This window comes from Salvelinus namaycush, chromosome 30, assembly GCF_016432855.1.
Source record: "Salvelinus namaycush isolate Seneca chromosome 30, SaNama_1.0, whole genome shotgun sequence".
In the NCBI taxonomy this organism is placed as follows: Eukaryota; Metazoa; Chordata; class Actinopteri; order Salmoniformes; family Salmonidae; genus Salvelinus; species Salvelinus namaycush.
This window is the reverse complement of record NC_052336.1, coordinates 2725087-2750597: the sequence shown is the minus strand read 5'-3', so window position 1 is coordinate 2750597 and position 25511 is coordinate 2725087. Positions and strand designations below refer to the sequence as shown.

The following is a 25511-nucleotide window of genomic DNA, read 5'->3' as shown; positions in this document are numbered from 1 at the left end:
TGACTTTCTCATCTGGCTTTGGGGGACAATTGGACAAATGTAACTACTTTCACAAACCCTCTGGAATTGCATTACTTTTATAAGCAGCAGAAAAATACAAGACATGAATATTGTCACGATCTGATTTCTGTCACTTTATTTTGTTTATGAAGAAATGTTCTTTTTTTCATTCTTCATGCTCTCTCTGTCTCTTTCTTTCTCTTTCTGTCTCTCCTTCTCTTTTCCCACCTCTTTACCTCCCTCCCCGCTGAGTATAGATACAACACACTACAAATGTAAAAGATTGTTCTTTCACTGAAATATACTGTGTATCCAAAATGTGTGTCAGAGTACAGCTTTGGACTTCAGTCGGTCTGTGTTAGGTTGGCTGAGCCAGAACGTGTCTGTCATTCAGTGTTAGTCTGCATTCCAAATGGCATGATTTTCCTACAGTCTTTTTTCGGAGGGATAGGGTTCTACCAAGAACTGTTTTGATCAGAATAACCCTTTTTGGAAGACAAGGGTTCTTTGTAAGGCAAAGGGTTCTACCTCGAACTTTTAACATCCTAAGAACCCTTTTTGGAAGAAACGGTTCTTTGATGATTCTTTGAAAGGCAAGAAGTGTTCTACATAGAACCATATATACTATTTCCCAGCATGCTCTATTGCAGCGAGATTTTCGGAATTGTTTGTTTTACTGTAATCTATGTTTTTGCATGTGCATTGCTTGGTTGATTTATTTTATGCTACACAAAGATAAATAACATACAGTTTTTTAAACGAATCCAATATGTTAGAAATTGGATTTATTGCACCCGTTACTGAGATGTTCCAGTTTAGATGATTGAGTCTCAGTATTCAATCTTCCCTACCCTGGCAGTCATTCTGAATGCAGGTTGCAGGATATCCTAACTGGCTGGATTCCAATATAATGCCAGTTTAATGTGACTTGAAGGCCTGATGTGGCCTGTACACCAGGATATTCCTAACACTGCTGTGTTAGGGTATAATTAGGCCCTCAAATAAAGGCCTTATGATACATGCAATGTATTGTCATAACTAATTACATTTTAAAGTCTAATAAAGTTAATGGAACTGTTCATGGAGGGTTATAGGAAGAACCCCCCAAAGATAAAAAGGTTCTCGGTAGAGAACTTCTACACCTGCATTGCTTGCTGTTTGGGGTTTTAGGCTGGGTTTCTGTACAGCACTTTGAGATATGATGTAAGAATGGCTATATAAATACATTTGATTTGATTTAGAACCCTTCACAGACGGTTCTAGGAATAACGTTTAGATTATAAAATGGTTATTGGTAGAACCCTTCATAGAGGGTTCTAGGAATAACCTTTAGATTATAAAATGGTTATTGGTAGAACCCTTCATAGAGGGTTCTAGTTAGAACCATACGGTGCCTTTGAAAAGTATTCAGACCCCTTTCATTTTTCTGCATTTTGCTACGTTACAGCCTTATTCTAAAACGGATTACATTTAAAAAATCCTCAGCAATCTACACACAATACACCATAATGACGAAGTGAAGACAGGTTTTTAGAAATGTTTGTACATGTATTACAAATTAAAAAAAAACAGAAATACCTTATTTACATAAGTATTCAGACCGTTTGCTATAAGACTCAAAATGTTGCTCAGCTGCATCCTGTTTTCATTGATCATCCTTGAGATGTTTCTACAACTTGATTGGAATCCACCTGTGGTAAATTAAATTGATTGGACATGATTTGGAAAGGCACACACCTGTCTATTTCAGGTCCCACAGTTGACAGTGCATGTCAGAGCAAAAACCAAGCTATGAGGTCGAAGGAAGTGTCCGTAGAGCACAGAGATAGGATTGTGTCGAGGCATAGATCTGGGGAAGGCTACCAAACCAATTCTGCAGCATTGAAGGTGCCCAAGAACACAGTGGCCTCCATCATTCTTCCTAGAGCTGGCCTCCCGGCCAAACTGAGCAATCGGGGAGAAGTGCCTTGGTCAGGGAGCTGACCAAGAACCCGATGGTCACACTGACAGAGCTCTAGAGTTCCTCTGTGGAAATGGGAGAACTTTCCAGAAGGACAACCATCTCTGCAGTACTCCACCAATCGGGCCTTTATGGTAGAGTGGCCTGACAGAAGCCACTCCTCAGTAAAAGGCACATGACAGCCCACTTGGAGTTTGCCTAAAGGCAACTAAAGACTCTCAGACCATGAGAAACAAGATTATCTGGTCTGATGAAACCAAGATTCAACTCTTTGGCCTGAATGCCAAGCGTCATATCTGGAGGAAGCATGGTGGTGGCAGCATCATGCTGTGTGGGTGTTTTTCAGCGGCAGGGACTGGGAGACTAGTCAGGATTGAGGCAAAGATTAACAGAGCCAAGTACAGAGAGATCCTTGATGAAAACCTGCTCCAGAGCACTCAGGACCTCAGACTAAGGTGAACGTTCGCCTTCCAACAGGACAACGACCCTCAGCACACATCCAAGACAACGCAGGAGTGGCTTCGGGACAAGTCTCTGAATGTCCTTGAGTGGCCCAGCCAGAGCCCGGACTTGAGCCCAATCGAACATCTCTGGAGAGACCTGAAAATAGTTGTGCAGCAACGCCCCCCCCCATCCTGCCTGACAGAGGTTGAGAGGATCTGCAGAGAAGAATGGGAAGCTCCCCAAATACAGGTGTGCCAAGCTTGTAGCGTCATACTCAAGAAGATGTGAGGCTTTAATTGCTGTCTAAGGGTTTTCAACAAAGTACTGAGTAAAGGGTCTGAATACTTATGTAAATGTGATATTTCTGTTTTTATTTTTATAAATTAGCAAAAATTTCTACAAACCTGTTTTTGCTTGGTCATTATAGGGTATTATGTGTAGATTGATGAGGGGGAAAAAACAATTTAATACATTTTAGAATATGTCTGTAACCTAACAAAATGTGGAAAAAGTCAAGGGGTCTGAATACTGTCCAAAGGAACTGTATACAGGGGGTTCTTTGAAGGTTATTTTGAAAAAAAAATTGTTGTATGAAACGACTTAATTCTTATGAAAAAAGTAGAGATGCATTTTACTTTTGACGGTCAAAAACAGACATATACAATTTCATCCGTGTTCATCTCAGTGTTACCTAACTCCATTCGCTGAGTCTTCCTCTCTGTGTGTACTCTCCAGGTTAATCCCAGGGCCGTGGTCTCCCTGCAGCGTCACCTGTGGGCTCGGCAAGCAGACACGGGGGCTGAAGTGTCGTGTCCTCCTCTCCTTCACCCAGACGGAGGTGGACCTGCCCGAGGAGGAGTGCGGTGAAGAGCGGCCCCAGCTGGAGAGGCCCTGCGATGGGGGAGCCTGTACTCTAGGCCCAGGCTTCTCTCCTGACCTCCAGGATCTTCAAGGCCCTCACACCCAGGGTGAGGAGCCCCACCACTGGGACTACAGGGGCTTTAGTGGCTGCTCGGCCTCCTGTGCTACAGGTGAGCTGCACCGGTGCTTCACCGAAACCCAAACGTTGTCCCAAACATTGTAACATTGTTATCCATCATACCAAACATATTTCCCCAAACATTATCTGAAATAATACTGCCACATTATCCCAAAAAGTCATACAAAACATATTCCCAAACATTAAAACAAACATTATCCTAAACATTACCCTAGGTATAATTCTAAATTCCAAACATTACGAAAAAGGGTTGTACTCTAGCATTATCCCAAACATGCAACATCCTTGTCTACATGATAAATCTGGTAATGACTCAAATAACTCCTTCACTATTACCCTGTTAGATGGTTTCTTATTAAAGTGTAATATGTATTTTATACAGGATGGGATTCTCATAGTCATATACAGGAGGTCGGGGGTGTCGTTTCCCCCCGGGGGCAGCATTTGTTCTTTAATGAAGGTCGGAAGGCCACAGTGAAAATTGCTTATATCTCCCTGACTGTCTAGTGATTATTAGCGAGCTAAACAGTCAAGAAACTGTATGAATATAGGTCCATTATCATTTCTACACAGTTTGGATTTGGTTTCAGTCATTTTAAAGTATATTGAGTTAGTTTCCCTCCAAAACAAAAATATTATTCATTTAGAAGAACAAGTAGTCAAACCCCTGCAGTAGATGCTTTGTTTCTATCTCAGTGTCCGTGTGTGACCTCTTTGTTTCTCTAACCCCACTATCTCCCTCTCTCAACTCGCCCTCTTTCAACTCGCCCTCTCTCAGCTCGCCCTCTCTCAGCTCTCCCTCTCTCAGCTCTCCCTCTCTCAACTCGCCCTCTCTCAGCTCTCCCTCTCTCAACTCGCCCTCTTTCAACTCGCCCTCTCTCAGCTCGCCCTCTCTCAGCTCTCCCTCTCTCAGCTCTCCCTCTCTCAAATCTCCCTCTCTCAACTCGCCCTCTTTCAACTCGCCCTCTCTCAGCTCGCCCTCTCTCAGCTCGCTCTCTCAGCTCTCTCTCTCTCTCAACTCTCCCTCTCTCAACTCGCCCTCTCTCAACTCTCCCTCTCTCAACTCTCCCTCTCTCAGCTCGCCCTCTCTCAGCTCGCTCTCTCAGCTCTCCCACTCTCACCTCGCCCTCTCTCAACTCTCCCTCTCTCAGCTCGCCCTCTCTCAACTCTCCCTCTCTCAGCTCGCCCACTCTCACCTCGCCCTCTCTCAACTCTCCCTCTCTCAGCTCGCCCTCTTTCAACTCGCCCTCTTTCAACTCGCCCTCTCTCAGCTCGCCCTCTCTCAGCTCTCCCTCTCTCAGCTCGCCCTCTCTCAACTCTCCCTCTCTCAACTCTCCCTCTCTCAGCTCGCCCTCTCTCAGCTCGCTCTCTCAGCTCTCCCACTCTCACCTCGCCCTCTCTCAACTCTCCCTCTCTCAGCTCGCCCTCTCTCAGCTCGCCCTCTCTCAACTCCCCCTCTCTCAACTCTCCCTCTCTCAACTTGCCCTCTCTCAACTCTCCCTCTCTCAGCTCGCCCTCTCTCAGCTCTCCCTCTCTCAGCTCGCCCTCTCTCAGCTCGCCCTCTCTCAACTCTCCCTCTCTCAGCTCGCCCTCTCTCAGCTCTCCCTCTCTCAGCTCGCCCTCTCTCAACTCGCCCTCTCTCAGCTCTCCCTCTCTCAGCTCGCCCTCTCTCAGCTTGTCTCCCTCTCTCAACTCTCCCTCTCTCAGCTCACCCTCTCTCAACTCTCCCTCTCTCAGCTCGTCTCCCTCTCTCAGCTCGCCCTCTCTCAACTCGCCCTCTCTCAGCTCGTCTCCCTCTCTCAGCTCGCCCTCTCTCAACTCGCCCTCTCTCAACTCGCCCTCTCTCAACTCTCCCTCTCTCAGCTCGCCCTCTCTCAACTCTCCCTCTCTCAGCTCGTCTCCCTCTCTCAGCTCGCCGTCTCTCAGCTCGCCCTCTCTCAACTCTCCCTCTCTCAGCTCGTCCTCTCTCAGCTCGTCTCCCTCTCTCAGCTCTCCCTCTCTCAGCTCGCCCTCTCTCAGCTCCCCCTCTCTCAGCTCGCCCTCTCTCAACTCTCCCTCTCTCAGCTCGCCCTCTCTCAGCTCGCCCTCTCTCAACTCGCCCACTCTCAGCTCTCCCTCTCTCAGCTCGCCCTCTCTCAACTCGCCCTCTCTCAGCTCGTCTCCCTCTCTCAGCTCACCCTCTCTCAGCTCGCCCTCTCTCAACTCGCCCTCTCTCAACTCGCCCTCTCTCAACTCGCCCTCTCTCAACTCTCTCTCTCTCAGCTCGCCCTCTCTCAACTCGCCCTCTCTGTTGTTCTCCGTTTTTGGTCTCCTTACCTCTCTGTTTTTCTCTCTTTTGTCATTCTCCCTTGCTCTCCACCTTGTCATTCTCCACCTAAACCACCCCCCCTCTCTCTCTAAGCCTGCCCCCCCTCCTCCTCTCTCTCTCTAACTCTGTTCCCCCTCTCCCCCAGGGAGACAGACAGCAGTGGTCAGGTGTGTGAGCCGGGAGAGAGGAGGAGAGGAGGTTGACGATTCTCTCTGTGACCCCTCCAGCCGCCCTCCAGTCATGGGCCGCATCTGCAACCCCGAGCCGTGTCCCCCAAGGTGAGAATCTAACACACATTAGGCAATCCTCTTCTGACTGGCTGGCTGGGTTGAAGGTCAGGCCAATCACAACAACTCATTTACAACAATATACGCTCATTAGCATACCCCTGTTTGTGTGTGTGTGTGTGTGTGTGTGTGTGTGTGTGTGTGTGTGTGTGTGTGTGTGTGTGTGTGTGTGTGTGTGTGTGTGTGTGTGTGTGTGTGTGTGTGTGTGCTTTTTAAGTTTTAAGTTTTATTAGTTGTATGAACAGGATACACATGGTATAACTGTCCAACGAAATGCTAACTTTCAGGTTGCTTCTCGACAATGCAACAACAATAACAAATAATAAAATATAAAACTACAAACATAAAGTAAATGGCTCAGTGGAATAGAAATAAGCATTTTAGCATAAGTATAATACAGGAAGGCACAAATTCTAGTACAATATTTACACATGTATTGGGGAAGGGGGGGATTGGGGGGCAAGTGTTTAAATTGTGCTGTATTAGCATTAGTAAATATAAGTCTGTTAGCAGCAATTGTGATGTAAGTGCAAAGGTGCAGAAAGTCAGTGCAAATGGTCAGTCCAGTTCAAGCGTTCAGCATACTTGTAGATAGAAACTGTCTTCCTCAGGCACCATTTCAAGTAGATGTCCTGGATGGGTGGGAACACACCCCAGTGATGTACTGGGCCATCTTCACCACCCGCTGGAGGGCCTTGCAGTCGTAGACAGAGCCATTCCAAATACCAGGCTGTGAGGTAACCAGTCAGGATGCTTTCGATGGTGCAGTGGTAGTATTTGGAGAGGATCCGGTGTGGCACGCTGAATTTCTTAAGCTGCCTTAACTTCTTATGGCTGCCTGGGCAGTATTGAGTAGCTTGGATGAAAGGTGCACAGAGGTGCCCAGAGTAAACGGCCTGCTCCTCAGTCATAGTTGCTAATATATGCATATTATTATTAGTATTGGATAGAAAACACTCTGAAGTTTTTAAAACTGTTTGAATTATGCCTGTGAGTATAACAGAACTCATATGACAGGCAAAAACCTGAGAAGTTCCACTTCCTGTTTGGATTTTTTCTTAGGCTGGTCAATTTTCAACCAAGCTCCCATTGAAATTACAGCGAGATATGGATGAGTTTTCACTTCCTACTGCTTCCACTAGATGTCAATAGAACTTTGTCTGATGACTCTACTGTGAAGGGGGGCCGAAGGAGACAGGAATGAGTAACCACTGCCATGAGGTGACCACGCTTTGACCACGCGCGTTCACGTGAGAGGCAGCTCCGTTCCATCGCTCATCTGAAGTCAATGTAATTCTCCGGTTGGAACGTTATTCAAGATGTATGTTAACAACATTCTAAAGATTGATTCAATACATCGTTTGACATGTTTCTACTGACTGTTACGGAACTTTTGGACATTTCGTCACGTTTTAGTGAACGCGCTTTGTGACTTTGGAATTGTTTACCAAACGCGCTAACCAAAGTAGCTAATTGGACATAGATAACGGACATTATCAAACAAATCAAGCATTTATTGTGGACCTGGGATTCCTGGGAGTGCATTGTGATGAAGATCATCAAAGGTAAGGGAATATTTATCATGTAATTTCTGGTTTCTGTTGACTCCAACATGGCGGCTAATTTGACTCTTGTTCTGAGCTCCGTCTCAGATTATTGCATGGTTTGCTTTTTCCGTAAAGTATTTTTGAAATCTGACACAGCGGTTGCATTAAGGAGAGGTATATCTATAATTCCATGTGTATAACTTGTATTATCATCTACATTTATGATGAGTATTTCTGTTGAAACGATGTGGCTATGCACTATCAATGGATGTTTTTGGAACTAGTGAATGTAATGCGCCAATGTAAACTCAGATTTTTTAATATAAATATGAACTTTATCAAACAAAACATGCATGTTTTGTGTAACATGAAGTCCTATGAGTGTCATCTGATGAAGATCATCAAAGGTTAGTGATTAATTTAGCTATATTTTTGCTTTTTGTGACTGCTACCTTTCGCTGGAAAAATGGCTGTGCTTATTGTGGTTTGGTGTGACCTAACATAATCGTTTGTAGTGCTTTCGCTGAATCGGACACTTTGGTGGGATTAACAACAAGATTACCTTTAAAATTGTATAAGACACATGTATGTCTGAGGAATTTTAATTATGAGATTTCTGTTTTTTGAATTTGGCGCCCTGCACTTTCACTGGCTGTTGTCATATCGATCCTGTTACCGGGATTGCAGCCATAAGAAGTTAAGAAGTAAAAATCCTGTTGTACCCTCTTGAGAAGAGTGGTGGTGTTGTTGGTCCATGTCAAGTCCTCGGTGAAGTGGACATGAAGGAACCTTAAACTGCTGACTCTTTCTACTGCAGTGCCGTTGATGTGGATCGGGGCGTGTTCCCTCATCTGCATCCTGAAGTCGACAATAAACTCCTTTGTTCTGCTGATATTGAGGGAAAGCTTGTTGTCCTGCCAGTTCACTCACATCCCTATAGGCTGACTCAGGCCTACAACCGTGGTGTGGTCAGCAAACCTGATGATGGAGTGGGTGTCGCCACACAGTCATGGGTGAACAGGGAGTACAGCAGAGGAGTGAGGACACACCCCTGGGGGGCCCCTGTGTTAAGAGTCAGTGTGGAGGAGATGTTGTTGCCAATCCTCGCAGCCTGTGGTCTGCTCGTCAGGAAGTCCAGGATCTAGTTGCAGAGGGTGGTGTTCAGACCCAGGGCTTTGAGCTTGGTGTCAAGCTTGAAGGGAGCAATAGTGTTGAATGCTGAACTTAGTCAATGAACAGCATTCTCACATAGGTGTTCCTCTTGTCCAGATGTGTTAGGGCCGTGTGTGTGTGTGTGCGTGCCAGCGTGTGTGCATTACCCAGAGACAGATACAGGCAGACACACACAGTCCCAGAGACAGATACAGGCAGACACACACAGTACTCAGAGACAGATACAGGCAGACGCACACAGTCCCAGAGACAGATACAGGCAGACACACACAGTACTCAGAGACAGATACAGGCAGACACACACGGTACTCAGAGACAGATACAGGCAGACACACATAGTACCCAGAGACAGATACAGGCAGACACACACAGTACTCAGAGCCAGACAGGCAGACACACACAGTACCCAGAGACAGATACAGGCAGACACACACAGTACCCAGAGACAGATACAGGCAGACACACACAGTACCCAGAGACAGATACAGGCAGACACACATTGTACCCAGAGACAGATACAGGCAGACACACACAGTACCCAGAGACAGATACAGGCAGACACACATAGTACCCAGAGACAGATACAGGCAGACACACACAGTACTCAGAGACAGATACAGGCAGACACACATAGTACCCAGAGACAGATACAGGCAGACACACGCAGTACCCAGACCCAGACAGGCCGACACACACAGTACCCAGAGACAGATACAGGCAGACACACACAGTACCCAGAGCCAGACAGGCCGACACACACAGTACCCAGAGCCAGACAGGCCGACACACACAGTACCCAGAGACAGACAGGCCGACACACACAGTACCCAGAGCCAGACAGGCAGACACACACAGTACCCAGAGCCAGACAGGGCGACACACACAGTACCCAGAGCCAGACAGGCCGACACACACAGTCCCAGAGACAGATACAGGCAGACACACACAGTACCCAGAGCCAGACAGGCCGACACACACAGTACCCAGAGCCAGACAGGCCGACACACACAGTCCCAGAGACAGATACAGGCAGACACACACAGTACTCAGACCCAGACAGGCCGACACACACAGTACCCAGAGCCAGACAGGCCGACACACACAGTACCCAGACCCAGACAGGCCGACACACACAGTACCCAGAGACAGATACAGGCAGACACACACAGTACCCAGAGACAGATACAGGCAGACACACACAGTACCCAGAGACAGATACAGGCAGACACACACAGTACCCAGAGCCAGACAGGCCGACACACACAGTACCCAGAGCCAGACAGGCCGACACACACAGTACCCAGAGCCAGACAGGCCGACACACACAGTACCCAGAGCCAGACAGGGCGACACACACAGTACCCAGAGACAGACAGGCCGACACACACAGTACCCAGAGCCAGACAGGCAGAAACACACAGTACCCAGAGCCAGACAGGGCGACACACACAGTACCCAGAGCCAGACAGGCCGACACACACAGTCCCAGAGACAGATACAGGCAGACACACACAGTACCCAGAGCCAGACAGGCCGACACACACAGTACCCAGAGCCAGACAGGCCGACACACACAGTCCCAGAGACAGATACAGGCCGACACACACAGTACCCAGAGCCAGACAGGCAGACACACGCAGTACCCAGAGCCAGACAGGCAGACACACGCAGTACCCAGAGCCAGACAGGCAGACACACGCAATACCCAGAGCCAGACAGGCAGACACACACAGTACCCAGAGACAGATACAGGCAGACACACACAGTACCCAGAGACAGATACAGGCAGACACACGCAGTACCCAGAGCCAGACAGGCCGACACACACAGTACCCAGAGCCAGACAGGCCGACACACGCAGTACCCAGAGCCAGACAGGGCGACACACACAGTACCCAGAGACAGATACAGGCAGACACACGCAGTACCCAGAGACAGATACAGGCAGACACACGCAGTACCCAGAGCCAGACAGGCCGACACACGCAGTACCCAGAGCCAGACAGGCCGACACACGCAGTACCCAGAGACAGATACAGGCAGACACACACAGTACCCAGAGCCAGACAGGCCGACACACACAGTACCCAGAGCCAGACAGGCCGACACACGCAGTACCCAGAGCCAGACAGGGCGACACACACAGTACCCAGAGACAGATACAGGCAGACACACGCAGTACCCAGAGCCAGACAGGCCGACACACACAGTACTCAGAGCCAGACAGGCCGACACACACAGTACCCAGAGCCAGACAGGCCGACACACACAGTACCCAGAGACAGACAGGGCGACACACACAGTACCCAGAGACAGACAGGCCGACACACACAGTACCCAGAGCCAGACAGGCAGACACACACAGTACCCAGAGCCAGACAGGGCGACACACACAGTACCCAGAGCCAGACAGGCCGACACACACAGTCCCAGAGACAGATACAGGCAGACACACACAGTACCCAGAGCCAGACAGGCCGACACACACAGTACCCAGAGCCAGACAGGCCGACACACACAGTCCCAGAGACAGATACAGGCCGACACACACAGTACCCAGAGCCAGACAGGCAGACACACGCAGTACCCAGAGCCAGACAGGCAGACACACGCAGTACCCAGAGCCAGACAGGCAGACACACGCAGTACCCAGAGCCAGACAGGCAGACACACACAGTACCCAGAGACAGATACAGGCAGACACACACAGTACCCAGAGACAGATACAGGCAGACACACGCAGTACCCAGAGCCAGACAGGCCGACACACACAGTACCCAGAGCCAGACAGGCCGACACACGCAGTACCCAGAGCCAGACAGGGCGACACACACAGTACCCAGAGACAGATACAGGCAGACACACGCAGTACCCAGAGACAGATACAGGCAGACACACGCAGTCCCAGAGACAGATACAGGCAGACACACACAGTACCCAGAGCCAGACAGGCCGACACACACAGTACCCAGAGCCAGACAGGCCGACACACACAGTCCCAGAGACAGATACAGGCCGACACACACAGTACCCAGAGCCAGACAGGCAGACACACGCAGTACCCAGAGCCAGACAGGCAGACACACGCAGTACCCAGAGCCAGACAGGCAGACACACGCAGTACCCAGAGCCAGACAGGCAGACACACACAGTACCCAGAGACAGATACAGGCAGACACACACAGTACCCAGAGACAGATACAGGCAGACACACGCAGTACCCAGAGCCAGACAGGCCGACACACACAGTACCCAGAGCCAGACAGGCCGACACACGCAGTACCCAGAGCCAGACAGGGCGACACACACAGTACCCAGAGACAGATACAGGCAGACACACGCAGTACCCAGAGACAGATACAGGCAGACACACGCAGTACCCAGAGCCAGACAGGCCGACACACGCAGTACCCAGAGCCAGACAGGCCGACACACGCAGTACCCAGAGACAGATACAGGCAGACACACACAGTACCCAGAGCCAGACAGGCCGACACACACAGTACCCAGAGCCAGACAGGCCGACACACGCAGTACCCAGAGCCAGACAGGGCGACACACACAGTACCCAGAGACAGATACAGGCAGACACACGCAGTACCCAGAGCCAGACAGGCCGACACACACAGTACTCAGAGCCAGACAGGCCGACACACACAGTACCCAGAGCCAGACAGGCCGACACACACAGTACCCAGAGACAGACAGGGCGACACACACAGTACCCAGAGACAGACAGGCCGACACACACAGTACCCAGAGCCAGACAGGCAGACACACACAGTACCCAGAGCCAGACAGGGCGACACACACAGTACCCAGAGCCAGACAGGCCGACACACACAGTCCCAGAGACAGATACAGGCAGACACACACAGTACCCAGAGCCAGACAGGCCGACACACACAGTACCCAGAGCCAGACAGGCCGACACACACAGTCCCAGAGACAGATACAGGCCGACACACACAGTACCCAGAGCCAGACAGGCAGACACACGCAGTACCCAGAGCCAGACAGGCAGACACACGCAGTACCCAGAGCCAGACAGGCAGACACACGCAGTACCCAGAGCCAGACAGGCAGACACACACAGTACCCAGAGACAGATACAGGCAGACACACACAGTACCCAGAGACAGATACAGGCAGACACACGCAGTACCCAGAGCCAGACAGGCCGACACACACAGTACCCAGAGCCAGACAGGCCGACACACGCAGTACCCAGAGCCAGACAGGGCGACACACACAGTACCCAGAGACAGATACAGGCAGACACACGCAGTACCCAGAGACAGATACAGGCAGACACACGCAGTACCCAGAGCCAGACAGGCCGACACACGCAGTACCCAGAGCCAGACAGGCCGACACACGCAGTACCCAGAGACAGATACAGGCAGACACACACAGTACCCAGAGCCAGACAGGCCGACACACACAGTACCCAGAGCCAGACAGGCCGACACACGCAGTACCCAGAGCCAGACAGGGCGACACACACAGTACCCAGAGACAGATACAGGCAGACACACGCAGTACCCAGAGCCAGACAGGCAGACACACACAGTACCCAGAGACAGATACAGGCAGACACACACAGTACCCAGAGACAGATACAGGCAGACACACACAGTACCCAGAGACAGATACAGGCAGACACACATTGTACCCAGAGACAGATACAGGCAGACACACACAGTACCCAGAGACAGATACAGGCAGACACACATAGTACCCAGAGACAGATACAGGCAGACACACACAGTACTCAGAGACAGATACAGGCAGACACACATAGTACCCAGAGACAGATACAGGCAGACACACGCAGTACCCAGAGCCAGACAGGCAGACACACACAGTACCCAGAGCCAGACAGGGCGACACACACAGTACCCAGAGCCAGACAGGCCGACACACACAGTCCCAGAGACAGATACAGGCAGACACACACAGTACCCAGAGCCAGACAGGCCGACACACACAGTACCCAGAGCCAGACAGGCCGACACACACAGTCCCAGAGACAGATACAGGCAGACACACACAGTACTCAGACCCAGACAGGCCGACACACACAGTACCCAGAGCCAGACAGGCCGACACACACAGTACCCAGACCCAGACAGGCCGACACACACAGTACCCAGAGACAGATACAGGCAGACACACACAGTACCCAGAGACAGATACAGGCAGACACACACAGTACCCAGAGACAGATACAGGCAGACACACACAGTACCCAGAGCCAGACAGGCCGACACACACAGTACCCAGAGCCAGACAGGCCGACACACACAGTACCCAGAGCCAGACAGGCCGACACACACAGTACCCAGAGACAGACAGGGCGACACACACAGTACCCAGAGACAGACAGGCCGACACACACAGTACCCAGAGCCAGACAGGCAGACACACACAGTACCCAGAGCCAGACAGGGCGACACACACAGTACCCAGAGCCAGACAGGCCGACACACACTGTCCCAGAGACAGATACAGGCAGACACACACAGTACCCAGAGCCAGACAGGCCGACACACACAGTACCCAGAGCCAGACAGGCCGACACACACAGTCCCAGAGACAGATATAGGCCGACACACACAGTACCCAGAGCCAGACAGGCAGACACACGCAGTACCCAGAGCCAGACAGGCAGACACACGCAGTACCCAGAGCCAGACAGGCAGACACACGCAGTACCCAGAGCCAGACAGGCAGACACACACAGTACCCAGAGACAGATACAGGCAGACACACACAGTACCCAGAGACAGATACAGGCAGACACACGCAGTACCCAGAGCCAGACAGGCCGACACACACAGTACCCAGAGCCAGACAGGCCGACACACGCAGTACCCAGAGCCAGACAGGGCGACACACACAGTACCCAGAGACAGATACAGGCAGACACACGCAGTACCCAGAGACAGATACAGGCAGACACACGCAGTACCCAGAGCCAGACAGGCCGACACACGCAGTACCCAGAGCCAGACAGGCCGACACACGCAGTACCCAGAGACAGATACAGGCCGACACACAGTACCCAGAGCCAGACAGGCCGACACACACAGTACCCAGAGCCAGACAGGCCGACACACGCAGTACCCAGAGCCAGACAGGGCGACACACACAGTACCCAGAGACAGATACAGGCAGACACACGCAGTACCCAGAGCCAGACAGGCCGACACACGCAGTACCCAGAGCCAGACAGGGCGACACACACAGTACCCAGAGACAGATACAGGCAGACACACGCAGTACCCAGAGCCAGACAGGCCGACACACGCAGTACCCAGAGCCAGACAGGCAGACACACACAGTACCCAGAGCCAGACAGGCAGACACACGCAGTACCCAGAGCCAGACAGGCAGACACACGCAGTACCCAGAGACAGATACAGGCAGACACACACAGTACCCAGAGACAGATACAGGCAGACACACGCAGTACCCAGAGCCAGACAGGCCGACACACACAGTACCCAGAGCCAGACAGGCCGACACACGCAGTACCCAGAGCCAGACAGGGCGACACACACAGTACCCAGAGACAGATACAGGCAGACACACGCAGTACCCAGAGCCAGACAGGCCGACACACGCAGTACCCAGAGCCAGACAGGCAGACACGCACAGTACCCAGAGACAGATACAGGCAGACACACGCAGTACCCAGAGCCAGACAGGCCGACACACGCAGTACCCAGAGCCAGACAGGCCGACACACGCAGTACCCAGAGCCAGACAGGCAGACACGCACAGTACCCAGAGACAGATACAGGCAGACACACGCAGTACCCAGAGCCAGACAGGCCGACACACGCAGTACCCAGAGCCAGACAGGCCGACACACAGTACCCAGAGACAGATACAGGCAGACACGCGCAGTACCCAGAGCCAGACAGGCCGACACACACAGTACCCAGAGCCAGACAGGCAGACACACGCAGTACCCAGAGCCAGACAGGCCGACACACGCAGTACCCAGAGCCAGACAGGCCGACACACGCAGTACCCAGAGACAGATACAGGCAGACACACACAGTACCCAGAGCCAGACAGGCCGACACACACAGTACCCAGAGCCAGACAGGCCGACACACACAGTACCCAGAGCCAGACAGGCAGACACACGCAGTACCCAGAGACAGATACAGGCAGACACACACAGTACCCAGAGACAGATACAGGCAGACACACGCAGTACCCAGAGCCAGACAGGCCGACACACACAGTACCCAGAGCCAGACAGGCCGACACACGCAGTACCCAGAGCCAGACAGGGCGACACACACAGTACCCAGAGACAGATACAGGCAGACACACGCAGTACCCAGAGCCAGACAGGCCGACACACGCAGTACCCAGAGCCAGACAGGCAGACACGCACAGTACCCAGAGACAGATACAGGCAGACACACGCAGTACCCAGAGCCAGACAGGCCGACACACGCAGTACCCAGAGCCAGACAGGCCGACACACGCAGTACCCAGAGCCAGACAGGCAGACACGCACAGTACCCAGAGACAGATACAGGCAGACACACGCAGTACCCAGAGCCAGACAGGCCGACACACGCAGTACCCAGAGCCAGACAGGCCGACACACAGTACCCAGAGACAGATACAGGCAGACACATGCAGTACCCAGAGCCAGACAGGCCGACACACACAGTACCCAGAGCCAGACAGGCAGACACACGCAGTACCCAGAGCCAGACAGGGCGACACACACAGTACCCAGAGACAGATACAGGCAGACACACGGAGTACCCAGAGCCAGACAGGCCGACACACGCAGTACCCAGAGCCAGACAGGCAGACACACACAGTACCCAGAGACAGATACAGGCAGACACACGCAGTACCCAGAGCCAGACAGGCCGACACACGCAGTACCCAGAGCCAGACAGGCAGACACACACAGTACCCAGAGACAGATACAGGCAGACACACGCAGTACCCAGAGCCAGACAGGCCGACACACACAGTACCCAGAGCCAGACAGGCAGACACACACAGTACCCAGAGACAGATACAGGCAGACACACACAGTACCCAGAGACAGACAGGGCGACACACACAGTACCCAGAGACAGATACAGGCAGACACACGCAGTACCCAGAGCCAGACAGGCCGACACACGCAGTACCCAGAGCCAGACAGGCAGACACGCACAGTACCCAGAGACAGATACAGGCAGACACACGCAGTACCCAGAGCCAGACAGGCCGACACACGCAGTACCCAGAGCCAGACAGGCCGACACACGCAGTACCCAGAGCCAGACAGGCAGACACGCACAGTACCCAGAGACAGATACAGGCAGACACACGCAGTACCCAGAGCCAGACAGGCCGACACACGCAGTACCCAGAGCCAGACAGGCCGACACACAGTACCCAGAGACAGATACAGGCAGACACACGCAGTACCCAGAGCCAGACAGGCCGACACACACAGTACCCAGAGCCAGACAGGCAGACACACGCAGTACCCAGAGCCAGACAGGGCGACACACACAGTACCCAGAGACAGATACAGGCAGACACACGGAGTACCCAGAGCCAGACAGGCCGACACACGCAGTACCCAGAGCCAGACAGGCAGACACACACAGTACCCAGAGACAGATACAGGCAGACACACGCAGTACCCAGAGCCAGACAGGCCGACACACGCAGTACCCAGAGCCAGACAGGCAGACACACACAGTACCCAGAGACAGATACAGGCAGACACACGCAGTACCCAGAGCCAGACAGGCCGACACACACAGTACCCAGAGCCAGACAGGCAGACACACACAGTACCCAGAGACAGATACAGGCAGACACACACAGTACCCAGAGCCAGACAGGGCGACACACACAGTACCCAGAGCCAGACAGGGCGACACACACAGTACCCAGAGCCAGACAGGGCGACACACACAGTACCCAGAGACAGATACAGGCCGACACACACAGTACCCAGAGCCAGACAGGGCGACACACACAGTACCCAGAGACAGATACAGGCAGACACACACAGTACCCAGAGACAGATACAGGCCGACACACAGTACCCAGAGCCAGACAGGCAGACACGCACAGTACCCAGAGCCAGACACAGGCCGACACACACAGTACCCAGAGACAGATACAGGCCGACACACACAGTACCCAGAGCCAGACCTAAAGATAAGGATCAACCAACCAAGCCCCAAATTGCCGTCACAATCCATGGAACTAGCGTGTGTAGTTTTTAACATTCACAGAACGCAGGTGGTTCCAATATCACTGGCAAGGTCTCAACTAGTGTTTTTTTTTTACTTGTTATGAAATCATTTAAGTGTCAGCCATATATTCCTACAGAGACATAGGTTTAGTCCCAAATTGTACCCTATTCCCTATATAGTGCACTACTTTTGACCAGGGCCCAAAGTGCACTAAATAGATATTAGGGAGCCATTTGGGACGAAGACATACCTTTTGAGTGAAGCACAGCTTCTAAAAACAAATAATTTTTCATTCAACATTAGAATAACTTGGAAATGAGGTTCATCTTTGTAATTAAAGTTAGGATAAACATTGCAAATACATTTCTGTTTTCTATGGTGGAATCAAACTTAGAATATACATCTAGATGATTACTGCATCGTGGAGAGGCTTGAATAATAATACAATTGGAGTTTGTGGTCTGACATAACAACTACTAATGGCTTCAGCAGTAACCTGAGTAAAGTTGTTTCTCCAACCGCAGAAACACAGCAGACTCTCTGGCCCCAGAGTTGAGCTCACGCAAGGCTTGTTCATTCAGACAGCCCTATGATGCCACACAGACAGCCCTATGATGCCACACAGACAGCCCTATGATGCCACACAGACAGCCCTATGATGCCACACAGACAGCCCTATGATGCCACGCAGACAGCCCTATGATGCCACACAGACAACCCTATGATGCCACGCAGACAGCCCTATGATGCCACACAGACAACCCTATGATGCCACACAGACAGCCCTATGATGCCACAGAGACATCCCTATGATGCCACCCAGACAGCCCTATGATGCCACACGGACAGCCCTATGATGCCATACGGACAGCCCTATGATGCCACACAGACAGCCCTATGATGCCACGCGGACAGCCCTATGATGCCACACAGACAGCCCTATGATGCCACACGGACAGCCCTATGATGCCACACGGACAGCCCTATGATGCCACACAGACAGCCCTATGATGCCACACAGACAGCCCTATGATGCCACACAGACAGCCCTATGATGCCACACAGACAGCCCTATGATGCCACACAGACAGCCCTATGATTCCACACAGACAGCCCTATGATGCCACACAGACAGTGGGCATGGAGGTGGGCAGGGATTTGGGTGACAGCCCATACCAGCCAGGAGTAGCGTTTGTCCCTGATCCTGGGTGTATCTCAATAGTCTAAAGCAGCTCCCCTTCCTTCATCTCCTTCCCTTCAATCCCACTATTGAGATACACCCCAAGTCTGTGGCTATAGGACAGTGGGCATGGAGAGGTTGGTAAGTGTGGGTACCAGCCATGCCATTGACCAACAACACCAACACTCTTGTCAAGAGGGCACAACAGCGTCTCTACTTCCTTAAAGCGTCTGAAGAAATATGACACGCCGCCCCGGGTCCTCTCCAAATACTACCGCTGCACCATCGAGAGCATCCTGACTGGTTACATCACGGCCTGGTAAAGGAATTGCTCCGTCCACGACTGCAAGGCCCTCCAGCGGGTGGTGAAGACGGCCCAGTAAATCACTGGGACCGTACTCCCACGCATTCCACGAAATCTACTTGAAACAGTGCCTGAGGAAGGCATACAGCATCATCAAGGACTCCACACATGCCAGCCACGAGCTGTTCTCTCCCTTCCCGTCGGGCAGACGGTATCGGAACAGAAGGTCTGATACCAACAGGATCAGAGACAGTTTCTACAAGCTATTAGACTGCTGAACACTTAAACTGGACTGACCACCTGCTCTGATTCTCTGCACCTTAGCACACACACACACACACACACACACACACACACACACACACACACACACACACACACACACACACACACACACACACACACACACACACACACACACACACACACACATACATTCATGCTACACATCACAACTGCTGCTACCAGACTCTTATTATACTGCTCAATTTATATACTTCCCCACCTACCCAATACACTTGTAAATATTGGACTATAAATGATCCCTTCCTGTATTATACTGATGTTAAAATGTTTATTCTGTTCTACTGAGCTGTTTACTTTGTGTTAGTAGTCTTATATTTTATTGTTTGGGGTTCAAGCTGCAAAGCTGCTGAAACTCTCTTGTATTTGTTCCACTTCCTTATTGTTATTATTGTGTTCCTTTTTCTGCTGTTTTGGTGATAAAATTCTAATTCCTGTGAGATGAAAAGGCCCAGGATTGTGTAACTTAGCAACATGGTAAAGGCCCAAGAGTCACACCCTCTCATGCAATACCATGCCGATTGGCCACATAGTGGCTCTATAACAAGCGATTGAAAATACAAACTTTGAAAGGTCAGCCCCCGCATCCTGTGTGACCTGGAGCCATGAAATGTTATACATATTTCCCTCTCCTCACACAGAACAAACTTGCCTCAAGAATCCATAAAATTCGTTATGATGGATTTTCCACCATTTTTTATTTTGTGAAAAACACTTAAAACACTACTCCTCTGGCACCGAATGACTCGATCTTCACCAAACTTGATATCTGAAATCTATAGACCAAGGTCTGTAAGCAAATTATAATCCAGGTTAGTGCGTCAAACAACATTGCCGCAACTGACAAATAAACATTCACTTGGGCGTGTTCTGTCACATAAATGCATATAAATCAGTCACGGATATTCGTTTTGTAACGGAACTTGGTACACATGTTCCAAACAATGTGAGGACTGGAAATGTGCAAGAAAATTGATATCGACCACACAATGGCGCTATTACGGGTACGTTTATTTTTCTCTTGGTCTGTTTCTCTTGGGACACATGCTCACGGATATGAGTCTAGCTAACCTGTAAAATATGGTCTGCAGGGTAGTGTATGGTTATATCTGTGGCTAACATTGAACGGTCGTAACAAGAGAGAGAGAGAAACTGAGAGAGAGCAAGTGTGTGTGTGTGTGTGTGTGTGTGTGTGTGTGTGTGTGTGTGTGTGTGTGTGTTTGTGTGTGTGTGTGTGTGTGTGTGTGTGTGTGTGTGTGTGTGTGTGTGTGTGTGTGTGTGTGTGTGTGTGTGTGTGTGTGTGTGTGTGTGTGTTTGAGCAAAAGAGGCAGGAACCTGGTTAATGTTCAAGGAAAAGTCTCTGATTGATTCTAAATGGCTAGTCAGACTGTGCTCTCATTAAGAGAGAATTTGATGAGAGTCAAGCACATATACACACACACACACACACACACACACACACACACACACACACACACACACACACACACACACACACACACACACACACACACACATCACACACACATCACAGACACACACACACATCACAGATTGTTTTTCCAATCACTAACCCAAAGGCAGCAGGACAGCTGGCTCAGAGGGCTAGTGCTCGCTGCGTTCAGGAAAATGCTGATCTTGATTAAGATCAAATCGTTTTATTGACTCTAATAAGAGCAGTGTTTTATCATAATGCATAAAAACAGAAAGAAAGCAGAAGTAAATATACCATTTAGAGTAGAATAACTACTTTGATGGCAGGTTTTGTCAGCAGTAGATCTTCTCTTGTGGTCGGCTGCATCCAGGTTTCTGTTTCATGAAGATGATGGTTATTGCAGAGTAGAAGACTGCTGTGCTATTTATGATCTTATAAATACAGACGTCTCAAAGACTGCATCCCAAATGGCACACTGTTCCCTACATAGTGCACAACTCTTGACCAGAGCCCTATGGGCCCTAGTTAAATGTAGTGCACTATACAGAGAATAGGGTTCCATTTGGGATGCACAAAAAAATACTTGTGATCCCAGTCAGAACAAAGCCCTGGGAGTGTTGTCTCTGAGGTACTAAGATGGTACGGTATTCTCATCAGTTATCCGGCAGCTCTTAAAATAGACCTCTTAGATAAACACTGTTTCCTCTTTTGCTTTCTCACTCTTACATAAGACGGTGGATGAAGGCACCATGATTGTGTTCCAAATGACACCCTATGGGCCCTGGTCAGAAGTAGTGCACTACATAAGGAATAGGTGCCGTTCGGGACGCAGCCACCATCTCTCTCCTACAGCGTTCGGTACACCAGAAGTACATTCATTTCCAATGGAGCGCTGCGTTTGCCTTGCAGCATGGCGTTGCAGAGGCAGTTGCAGTGCGTTCTGTGTGCTGCACACCTTGGATTTGTCGAACATATTTCATCAAATTGTGTGCGTAGCCGGCTTGACAGAAATGGTAGCAGAAGGTGAATGTTGAACTTTTGTTGCTCACATATCGAGGTGATAGTGCGTACCGTTTTGCACAATAACGCTGTCGGTGTGATCGAGGCGTAAGGCATAAGACTGCTAAATAGTTAGTCCAGGTAGCTATTTGGTTAATTATTTAACTATCTTCATTGACCCTTTTGACTCATCACATATCAAATCAAATAAAATGTTATTAGTCACATATGTTATTCCGGGTGCTACGAAATGGTTGTGTTCCTAGTTCCAACAGTGCAGTAATATGTAACAATACACAACCATACACAGTGATCTAACAGAGTGCTGCTGCTCCTTCTTCACCACACTGTCTGGGTGGACCATTTCAGACTGTCACTTATCTGAAGCTTTTCACCCTCTCCACTGCGGTCCCGTCGATGTGGATAGGGGCGTGCTCCCTCTGCTGTCCCGTCGATGTGGATAGGGGCGTGCTCCCTCTGCTGTCCCCTGTAGTCTACGATCAGCTCCTTCATTTTGTTGACGTTGAGGGAGAGGTTGTTTTCCTGTTACCACTCCGCCAGGGCCCTCACCTCCTCACTGTTGGCGGTCTCGTCATTGTTGGTAATCGGGCCTACTACTGTTGTGTCGTCTGCAAACTTGGCCCCGCAGTCATGAACAGGGAGGACAGGAGGGCACTGCTGCTACTGTTCATTATCTATCCTGTTGGCTAGTTACTTTATCCCTACCTACATGTACATATCTACCGCAATTACCTCGTACCCTGCACATCGACTCTGTACTGGTACGCCGTGCATATAGCCATGTTATCGTTACTCATTGTGGATTTATTCCTCGTGTTATTATTTCTCTGTTGTTTCTCTCTGTGTTGTTAGGAAGGGCCTGTAACTAAGCATTTCACTGTTAGTCTACACCTGTTGTTAGGAAGGGCCCGTAACTAAGCATTTCACTGTTAGTTTACACCTGTTGTTTCTCTCTGTTGTTGGGAAGGGCCTGTAACTAAGCATTTGACTGTTAGTCTACACCTGTTGTTTTTCTCTGTGTTGTTGGGAAGGGCCTGTAACTAAGCATTTCACTGTTAGTATACACCTGTTGTTTCTCTCTGTGTTGTTGTGAAGGGCCTGTAACTAAGCATTTCACTGTTAGTCTACACCTGTTGTTTCTCTCTGTGTTGTTGTGAAGGGCCTGTAACTAAGCATTTCACTGTTAGTATACACCTGTTGTTTCTCTCTGTGTTGTTGTGAAGGGCCTGTAACTAAGCATTTCACTGTTAGTCTCCACCTGTTGTTTCTCTCTGTGTTGTTGGGAAGGGCCTGTAAATAAGCATTTCACTGTTAGTCTACACCTGTTGTTTCTCTCTGTGTTGTTGGGAAGGGCCTGTAAATAAGCATTTCACTGTTAGTCTACACCTGTTGTTAGGAAGGGCCTGTAACTAAGCATTTCACTGTTAGTCTACACCTGTTGTTTCTCTCTGTGTTGTTGTGAAGGTCCTGTAACTAAGCATTTCACTGTTAGTCTACACCTGTTGTTTCTCTCTGTGTTGTTGGGAAGGTCCTGTAACTAAGCATTTCACTGTTAGTCTTCACCTGTTGTTTCTCTCTGTGTTGTTGTGAAGGGCCTGTAACTAAGCATTTCACTGTTAGTATACACCTGTTGTTTCTCTCTGTGTTGTTGTGAAGGGCCTGTAACTAAGCATTTCACTGTTAGTCTATACCTGTTGTTTCTCTCTGTGTTGTTGTGAAGGTCCTGTAACTAAGCATTTCACTGTTAGTCTCCACCTGTTGTTTACCAAGCATGTGACCAATAACATGTGATTAGATTTTGATCTTAGCAGGGTGTCTCCATCTATGACATCTAACTTCATACGGTTGGAAGGAACCATTTATGAAACAATGGATGGATGGATGGATGGATGGATGGATGGACTGATGGGTGGATGGATGGATGGATGGGTAGATGGATGGATGAATGGGTTTATTTAATGATTAAATGATTGATTGATTGATTGGTTGAATGATTGCTGGGTAGGTTTGCTGAGGGAAGCACTACAACCAGGTTCTCACCACATATTCTCTGAGAGAAGAAGAACACAGAGAAACGCTCCCAAAGTGATGTAGGTTTCTCATCTACTGGCTGATTTACTGTCTTCTACTGGGGTAATAGATGTACACAGGAAACAGCTGTAGGGTGCTTTATAAACACACACACACACACATACAGTTATACACACACACACACACACACATACAGTTATACACATACAGTTATACACACACACACACACATACAGTTATACACACAAACACACACATACAGTTCTACACACACACACACACACACACACACACACACACACACACACACACACACATACAGTTATACACACACACACACACACACACACACACACACACACACACACACACACACACACACACACACACACACACACACACACACACACACACACACACACACACACACACACACACACACATACAGTTATACACACAAACACACACATACAGTTCTACACACACATACATACATACAGTTCTACACACACACACACACACACACACACACACACACACACACACACACACACACACACACACACACACACACACACACACACACACATACAGTTATACACATACAGTTATAAACACAAACACACACACATACAGTTCTACACACACACACACACACACACACACACACACACACACACACACACACACACACACACACACACACACATACAGTTATACACACAAACACACACATACAGTTCTACACACACACACATACATACAGTTCTACACACACACACACACACACACACACACACACACACACACACACACACACACACACACACACACACACACACACACACACACACATACAGTTATACACATACAGTTATAAACACAAACACACACACATACAGTTCTACACACACACACACACACACACACATACAGTTATACACACAAACACACACATACAGTTCTACACACACACACATACATACAGTTATACACACAAACACACACATACAGTTATACACACAAACACACACATACAGTTCTACACACACACACACATACAGTTCTACACACACACACACATACGGTTATACACACTCAAGGCTGCTTCTGAGTTCTGATCCAGTGCAACTCAGAGACCAGTAGTCCCTTAGCTCCCTCTCTTCCCCTCACGTCTCGCTCTCTGTCTCTCTCTCTGTCTTTCTCTGTGTCTGTCTGTCTCTGTCTCTCTCTGTCTCTCTCTGTCTCTCTCTCTCTCTCCAACTTCTCTG

At 49.8% G+C, this 25511-nt stretch overlaps 1 protein-coding gene across 1 annotated transcript in view; it reads left to right on the top strand.

The window, feature by feature from the left end:
- LOC120024764 (ADAMTS-like protein 1) overlaps positions 1–25511 on the top strand; it is an 88022-nt gene that overhangs the window by 9900 nt on the left and 52611 nt on the right. The window contains exons 7-8 of the mRNA XM_038969050.1: positions 3140–3435; positions 5858–5990. Coding sequence (XP_038824978.1) covers positions 3140–3435; positions 5858–5990 — 429 coding nt within the window. The remainder of the gene's footprint in view (positions 1–3139; positions 3436–5857; positions 5991–25511) is intronic.